The sequence below is a fragment of the Chenopodium album genome, chromosome 14 (assembly GCF_948465745.1).
Source record: "Chenopodium album chromosome 14, dcCheAlbu1.1, whole genome shotgun sequence".
Classification (NCBI taxonomy): Eukaryota; Viridiplantae; Streptophyta; class Magnoliopsida; order Caryophyllales; family Amaranthaceae; genus Chenopodium; species Chenopodium album.
Window position 1 is genome coordinate 1,830,007 of NC_137847.1, and position 9,330 is coordinate 1,839,336.

Consider the following 9,330-nt stretch of genomic DNA (forward strand, 5'->3'; position numbering starts at 1 on the left):
TAGTGCCTTAAAAATTAAGTTTTATACACCTCTACAACTCTATGTGAAAAGCACATTGAAAACTTTGCTCTCACATTATGTGTGCCGAAATCAATTTTGGCAAGCCTAATTCAGTTTCTCATCTCTACTTTTTCTACTCTTTACTCTCTAGTAGGAGGGTGAGTATTAAATTATTATTTTTAATCGAATTCTTGGTTTGACTATGAAAGGAAATACATTTTTTTTGAAGCAGTGAAAGGAAATACATAAATATGGTTAAATTGAAACCAAATATACTTTAAATGCTTATTTCAAAGGGACGTTTTAACCTTTTTTAAAAAATAAATGTTTTAGCTTAGTGCTATTTATTAAGCATTTAAATTAGACAAATAGGACTTGAATTAAACTTTCGAATCCAATCTCATGTTTTAATTCCAAAAATGTTATTTTATAAAAAAGGAAAATTTGTTAATTACTACCTCAGAAAAGGGGTCTTTGTGAATTACTACCCCTAAAAAAAAGTTGTTAATTACTACCCCTAAAACTGATTAATTCTAGCAACTACTACCTTTTTAACTAATCAGCCTACTTAAGCTCTTAATGATATCATTATTCATCTAAATTTTAATTAGTAGCTCTTAAACATTAATTAATTAAATAAACCCTAGCACCATCTCCGGCGGTCCCCCTTTGGCCCCTTAACACCTCCGACGGCACCTCCACCATGAAATCCACTCCCTCGCTCAATCCCCCACCACGGAACCCACCCTCCCGTTCCCCCACCACAAGATCCACCCTCTTCTTGTTTCCCCCACCACGATTTAATTTCCACCTCTATTCCGCTTCTTCGACACATAATTCTCACCCCCTTATTTTCCATCACCACAAAACCTATCCTCCTCCTATTCCTCACAATGAAACAAAACCCTATCACGTGGCTGGGCTGTTTTCGGGGGCTAGAAGAAGGGAAGGGGCGGTAATCGAGGTTGAGGAGAGGTAAGGGGATGGGTTTTAAAGGTTGGGACAAAGGTAGGGCGGTAATTGCGGTGGGTTTTGCGGTGGAAGTGAGTTTCATGGTGGATGACCAAGAGGGGGTGGATTTCGTGGTGGAGGATCTGGCGGAGGTGGTAAAGGAGGGCTGCTGGAGGTGGTGGGTAGGTGGTGCAAGGGTTTATCTGATTAATTTAGGTTTAAAAGCTATTAATTACAATTTAGACGAATAATAATGTCATTAAGAGTTTAAGTAGGCTGATTAAGAAAAAAGGTAGTAGTTACTAGAATTAATCTGTTTTAGGGGTAGTAATTAACAACTTTTTTTTAGGGGTAGTAATTCACAAAGGCCTCCTTTTTGAGGTAGTAATTAACAAATTTTCCTAAAGAAAAACAGAGTATCACATTACAATAGAATTTATACGTTCTTGTCCAAAAAAAAAAAAAAAACATATGTTAGATTTTCAAGAAGATTTCCTATGAAACTAGACCAAAACGAATTCGAGTATTTCAATGAAGAACTCCTCTAATATGTCATAAAAGACTAAAGTTAAGACATGACATAAGAAGTATAAATAAGTATGAATTCTGTACATATATAGACTTTATTGTGTATACAATAACTAACATGCTGCTATTGTCAAAAAAAAAAAAACTAACATGCTTACCAATTTGCAATCTAAAAATGACCGAGCTGATCAACTGAGTATTGTATTCTTTTCCAAAGTTATGATTTATGGATATTGGCTTTCTTAAGTATGTAAATCCAATCCGGATGTGGTATTCCTAGAGATCTCGTCTACTTGGTTCAATTCGTCTCTAGCTGATCAATAAAAATCAACATAATTCATTATTGCTTATGTTATACCCGATATTAAAAATATAAGCGTTCATTTCTCGTCTACTTCAGTGCTCGTTGTTTCTCGTCGAAACTCGAAACGATATTGAGTACTTCGGACACCGTGACCCTTTCACGGACGCCAGAGTAACGGAGTTGGCTGGTGGTAGTGCAAGGAGCGCTTTCGTAATAATTTTTGGGACCATTTTCTTCTGTATCAACGAACACTTTCTATTTCATTGTCTACGTTAGGTAAATTTCTCCATCTAAATCTACATTTTCTGAAGCTTTTGCTGAGTTTAGACATGGTAGAATCAAATTTATGTGCTTAAAAATGCTTCCATGCATATTTTTGCTGAGTGTTTTCGTATAAAATCTAGTTGAAATCATAAATATCTCTCTTCTAGGGTTACGTGTTAGTTGTTTTTTGTTAATATGTTTATATCTAAATCGATCTATGCATATTTTGATTTTCTCTCTCACCTTTTTTAAAAATACGCCAATCTTATACTTCGATTCTACCGTATAGTATTTTTGTCATTTTTGGTTTGGTGTATGTGTTTTTTCTACGTAATTAATTACTCGTCAAATTAAATAAATAATCTATTGTTTCATGTTTTCGATTTCGAATACTTTTATTATCACTCCTGTTTCTTGTTGACTCCGAATCTTTGTTTGTTTGCTGATTTATGTGATATTGCAGTACGATCGAGAATATAACTGAGAAGAAGGACAAATTTTATTATAGCTGGAGAGAGAATGAAGTGAACGACTTTAATATTCTTTCGCCGGTTCGAAATCAGTTTTTAATTGGGGCAAGTTAGCATTTTTATTTAATTTTTATACAATTAATCGAATTTTAATTTTTTTTATATATATACTTTTAGATACTTGTGCACATCATGCCACCAGTGCGGCTCTCCGGTTTGCTCGAACTCCGATCTCATTGTACAAAGCATATTAGCTCTAACCATTTCTCCAACTACAATTTATTGATATTAAACCAAACTAAATTATATATATTTAAATTTTGGGGGCCTAATACTGCCATTGTCTGCAATCAAGTTTTAGATTTTTATAAGAAAATGAGGGAAAGCCCACACAGAAAATCAGGTATAAAATTTAAAAAACATATATATTTTTGGAGTTATTTCCAACGACTAATTTACTCATAGTTATTTTTTTATAATTTTTTTATGAATGTATGATAGTATAGTGGGATCATGCTAAATTCATTAGCTACAAGTACATATTATACTTATTACTTAGGAATATAAATTATGAAAGCTCTAAATTTCTGGATTATAATAGCTTTTGAATAATAGGTGTTAAATAATTAATAGTAAAAAAAATATGCATGCATTATTGAGATTAATTTTTTTTTAAGCATTTGATAACGTATGTATTTGATTTGGATTAGTTTGAGGTGTTGGACCTCTGGATAGATTTGGAGATGTATAAAAAATGCTGCAATACTTGTTCAACTAAGGTCTATTTGCCGCCTCTTTTATTGTACGAGAATATTTCGTAATAAATGAGCAATAAATATACTTATGTGAAAGAAATATTTCATAGATTTGGAAGAAGAAACAAGTAAAACAGAAGGCATAACAATTACAAGGGGCAATGGAAAATAAATAGTGAGACAAATTACGTAAAGCTATTCGTAAATTAACAAATAATGTAATACTATTCGTAAATTAACAAATAAACTATTCGTAAGTATCCCACGAGTGTGTAAATTAAATAGAAATCTATTTACGATTTAAATACATATTGTTAAAATTTTCATTTGATAAACAAGAAGAAAACGATATAAATTTGTTGGTGAAATATATATATAATATATGCATTTTAAAATATTTATTTTTCTAATAATAGACTTTAATAATAAATTCATTTTACAAATTAATAATTTAGCCAGATTTAATTTTATTTATAATTAAATATAATGTTAATTATAGAATAGTTATTGAAAGTTACCGTGCGTGACATGAGATCTAATCTAATTGAACAATAGAGAAAGTTATGTCCCCTTTATAAAGTTAACGGGCTAGCCCCCATTGCCATATGGTTTTGAAGTGTATTTGAATTAAACTTGATGAGTGACCATTATAACAATAAGGTTAGCAAGTTAATAGTAAAATAATTTTGTAAAATAAAAACATATATACTTACTGTCATAAGCTGAATGCATTTGTTAGCTTTAATGAACTCCCATTGTTTTGATTTTTCTACCTTGTTCCTCCTCATTTCACAAAATGTGAGAACTTTAGACATAGTTTCTTCATCGTGAGATACTCGGTTCCATTTTCGACCAATCTTTTAATTTTAGAAGATTGAAATGCAACCTCCTTATCAACCTCCAAGATTGCATTATCAGAACATCTGATACGTCGCTATTATTAAATCGTTAAATAATTACTCAAGATAATTAGAAGCTCAAATAAAATTTGAAATAAGTTTCTCTTGTTTCAACAACATATATGAGGAAAAACCTCAATCTATTTGTGTTTGAGATGGTAATTAGATCATGTCTATATAGTGTCAATGTATAAATTGTTGTAGTTACATCATGCCTATATAGTTTAAGCTAGCAAAATTGAGACCTTAATGTATGCATGCATCATATACATATATATATATATGCCTAGCTTAGCTTAGTCGGTAATATGAGTTTAAATTTACCATACTAAAATAAAGTTTAGATAATACATAAATTAAAGTTAATAATCAATATCTATTACAATTTTATATTTTATTAAAATTTATTTAAGTTGATGGTATTAAAATTAGATTAACAATAATCTAACAATTTTTACATGATAACATTTGCTTAATTATTTTTTTATTTTATTTTATTTTTTATTTTTTATGTTTAAGATTATATTGAAAGTGGCAAGATATAATAAAACTGAATTAATGTCACTCAAATTAAATGATGATGTTCAATTTTATTTTATTATATTTTTTAAAAAAAACCTCTTTTATTTTTAAAAATTTGGCTTTGCAAGTAGGTCAAATGAATGAAAGTAGGTATACAAGTCTATAACTATAGAGATATCATGTAGGTGATATGTTCATGTTTTATAACAGAGTATGGTTATTCAACCTTAGCCAAGTAATAATCAATTGTACAGTATAAAATTGTCATATAGGTGATATGTTTATGTAATTAAGTTGGAAAATGATGGTGATTAGTGATATCCCTTTCCTCTTATCTCACATCAATCTTGTCCTGGTTATTGGTGTAACTAGTATTATAGAATAATTAAAGAACCTTAACAAAATCATACTACTTGTATCAAACTTCCCATTTGATATTCCTAATAAGGCCCTGTGCCTAGTATAAGGGTAATGCAGGTGAAAAATTAAAGAAGTAATGGTTATGAAGTTACAACATATGCCTAAAATGAGATTAAATATTTAGGCAAGGACTTTTTACCCCCATTTGAGGATAATACTATAATTTATTATAGACATAGTTATCTAGTTGTTTGACCTCTGCAATACAAAATCTGGGTAAGTCTTGTATGTGGCTAGTCACACGGTGTGGCCACATTGGTTTATAAAAGTAATTTTCATTTATATGTATGAGTAACTTCATTTTTTCATAAGAGTAACCCCATGTTATCTATAAAAATAATCCAAATTCATTATACAAGTGAAATCAAGTAATGTAGAAATAAATAACCCTATGTGTTCATTCGAGTAACCCCTATTCTTTTGTTTTAAAAAATGAAAGAATAATCCACTTATTTAAATATAAGAGAGTAACCCCTTTTTTCTTATTTAAGTAACCTACATATGATAATGTAGCCTCATTTGCTCATCACCGTAACCCCCTATTACTTAATTAATTGTCTTATATGTGATTATGTGAAGTGGTCACACCATGTGACAAGACACATAAGGTTTTTTTTTTTTTTTTTTTTTTTTTTTTTTTTTTTTTTTTTTTTTTTTTTTTTGAACAGCAAAAAGGGTATTGGCATTGATTATATTCGTAAAAGAATTAAGTTATGAAAGAAAAGCATTAGATAAATCATAAATGTATTCAATTAGGGATAAAAATTATGTATGCATTGTATAAGTATTGAATTAGGGATCCATTGAGAATAAGGTCATATGTGACAACTCATACTTATTGAGATGATCTAAATTTAGGGTTTGTTCTAAACTGAACTGATTGGAGGCTTTGAAGCTGAACTAAAATGAACTAACCTAGGCTGAAATGAATTGTTTATGAGAGAAGAAAATTAGGAACTGAACTGAACTGAAATTAAGCTAAAGAAAACAGGCCCTTAGAACATGTGATTAATTTAGAACATCTAAGTGAGTAATAATGGCAAGGTTAGAGTTTTTAAATACTCGTACTAGGTAGTATAGCCGAATAGATGCACAAAATTTGGTCCATGACTCCATAGCGAGGTCTAAGAGGCCAAAATTGGCATTACATGAAGACTGTGATGCATTTTAACCAAAAAAAAAAAACCTACACACTTGGCTTATGCGGAGTGCTGGAGTACTTGATATACAATATATACGGATTCACGGAGTATTAGTTGATGTCATAGATAGATTAATTGTGACGAAGTATAATCCAAAATGGAGTTATTGGCGCTAGTTAACTAGTGCAGTGTTTAGAGCTTTAAGCCAGGCCAGTCATTCAAGGTACAAAGAAGGCTTTAGGCCACAGAAGAAATTTTATCTTCCCAATAATCCTACTCCGAATCAAATTAATGCATGATAGAAACTTAGCATACCCAGCCCATCATGAGCATGATTCAGGCCATTTATTAGTTTGTACATTCCACACCTTTCATTTGAAAATTCTGATCGCAATCAATCACAATGATCTCAGATACTCTTGTCAAGAATAAAAATTAGGAATGCAATCGGATTTTTTTAAAAAAATAAGTTGCAACATAAGAAGTTAAAAAAGAAGGTTGATTTACCTTTAATACTTTTTTTTATTTTGAATGGATTTAACTTTAATACTTAAAAATGGCAGTCTAATCCTATCATTCCATAGAAATGAAAAAGAAACAAGTAAAATAAAAATAGGCCAATGAAGGAAAATCCATTTACAGTAGTAAACAGGCATAAAGCATAACTGTAAAAGCCAGCAGTTTAAAAAAAAAAAAAAAAAAGTGTAAGATAAACATTTACTCTGTACAAGCAATAACAAGGTGGGAGAGTTTGATCGATTATCAATCATTAGACTCGCTATCATAGCCGTGATCACTGTCATATATTGATCATTAGATTAATCCCAATCATAGTCATTATCGCTACTATCACCTTGATTGCGGTTGCATTGCGTGCAACATACATCTTCTGGATGCAAAATCCCAAGAGAATCAGAAGACATAGCAACTGCAAGGGACAATGGAAAACAGTGAGACAATTTGAAAATATCCCACGGGTGTAAAATATACATTATCCCTCTTACCTGGAGAAGAGCCATTGAGCCGAGGTGCCAAGATACAACATCTGATAACTTTGTTTGCATATTTACCACTTAATGCCACAACCTCAGCAAAGAAGAGCTCCAGAAGAGAATTGAAATTCTTACGCTTAGCAAAGAAATTAACATGATGAACATAGGGATGCTTTGGCTCCGGGATTAACACGGTAGAGCTCATTAGAGGGGCAACAAACTCATATTCAGCACCCTAAAATTAAGTTAAAAAAAATAACAATTTAAAGTGTATGAATTACTCATAGTATAAAGGATACATTTTGTATTAGGGAATGACTAGGAAAAAAGGAGTCAAAGTTAAGAAAATATAAACTAGGAAAAAACTTGTACCTCATTCTTCTGATTGTAGCATGACAATGCCAACCAACAACAACTAAGAGTTTGCTCATAATAATCCCTTTCACGCTTAGTCAATTCAGGTGAATGAACAAGTAAAGGTAGAGTTTGATCAAAACGTAAGCATCCATCCTCATCAAAGAAGTGTGACCATTCTTCCTGAATAGTTCTGATAGCAGTGGCAAATGACATCAGATTATAATTAACAAAAACATCAAATAAACAAGCAAGTATACATTAAATAGTTAAATACAATACCTGGCCGGGTGAATCTGTGTCTCTAACAGAGTCAGGGGCATAGCTGAGATTAATAAGATTTGGCAAAGTTTTGCGTCTGCAATCATCACGGTTTAACAATCAAACTTCGTAGCTAGAGCAATAATTTAGGAGTCACTTTTCCAACATTAAACCATTATCCTTAGACTACTCATATTAGCAAAATCATACTCCGTAATAAATAATAAGATCATCAACAACAGATATGAATATTCAATTAGTACTTAATCAGATGTAATTCTATCTATTATAGATAAAGATAGAGTATAATTTAAGAGTCAGTTTTCCAACATCAAACCACTATCCTTCCACAACTCACATTAGCAAAAACATAATAATAACAACATCAACAATGGATACGATTAGTATACTCGTGCTAATCAGCTACAGTTCTAGTCTAGCAAAATTAAAGGTAGCATGTTTAATCGATGGATATACAGAGTAATTTTTTTAAATATTGTTAAGATTATACAGCAAAACTTAATATGCAATTCAAGAATAAGAATTATAATATTTCACTTATAAAAAGGATATAAAACCCTAACCAATTTGAGTTTTAAAAAAACTGCAATCAAAGGGAGTAAATTTGTAACACACAAAAAAAAAAAATAATCCAATTTTGACCTAAACAAACTGCATTCAACGAGCAAACAAACCAAATTACGGGAATAATTTTGTAACCAGAGAACAATGAAAAAATCCCCATTTATGTCCTAAAAACTGCAATCAACCAACCAGCAAGCATAAATAAAAAAATAAAGAATTGAAGGATAATCATACAATACAATTGTAGAAGGTTATGGTTTGCATAAAAAAAGGAGAGAAAAAATACTAACAAATTTGATATTGGAAAATCTAGGTCCGCGATTTCATCGTTATTAGTGATGTGTTTGAAGAATCGCTTGGCAGTATCGACATCGAACTTCTTCTCAAAGTCCGCAATGTCATCTTCACTCATCCTCACCATCTTTCTTTCTCTCTAAGTTTTTGGTGAATGAAAGGGTTTGTTTGTTAATTTGTGGTGATTGTTGGAGGGAAGGTACTGCTACTGCGCATCAAATAAGTAAATTGTTGCGCGTTTTTTTTAGGGTGGCGTGGGCTGCACGCTTGTGAGTTGTGATTTACGTAAATCTCGATTTTCGAAATTATGACTTAATTTGACTTGATTGAGGGCATGTTCAACAAAATATAGAGGTGAAGATAGCTGTTAGTTGTGAAGTAAAAAGATTGATTTAGTATACGCACAATAATTTAGTATGATTTAAATTTGAAATAGACCTAACTCGACCCGATCTGACTTTACTCAACCAAGATGACTTAGATACTTAAATCAACAACTCTAGGCAAAAAAAAAAAATTAGTTGACCCAAGTTTGATCAAAACCAACATCCTTTCATGCATCTAACAATTACTCCCTCCGTATTTTTTT

General features: G+C 31.2%; 1 protein-coding gene across 1 annotated transcript; it reads right to left on the reverse strand.

Annotated features, from left to right (window-relative positions):
• Positions 1 to 6,782: 6,782 nt before the first annotated feature.
• LOC145578499 (uncharacterized) lies at positions 6,783 to 8,978 on the reverse strand. Its single transcript, XM_081635808.1, has 5 exons — positions 8,738 to 8,978; positions 7,890 to 7,959; positions 7,620 to 7,796; positions 7,260 to 7,482; positions 6,783 to 7,183 (listed from the first exon to the last, which is right to left on the reverse strand). Exons 1-5 carry the CDS (start codon positions 8,866 to 8,868, stop codon positions 7,074 to 7,076), a joined length of 711 nt encoding a protein of 236 aa, XP_081491934.1. The 5' UTR covers positions 8,869 to 8,978; the 3' UTR covers positions 6,783 to 7,073.
• Between the last annotated feature and the right edge of the window lie 352 nt (positions 8,979 to 9,330).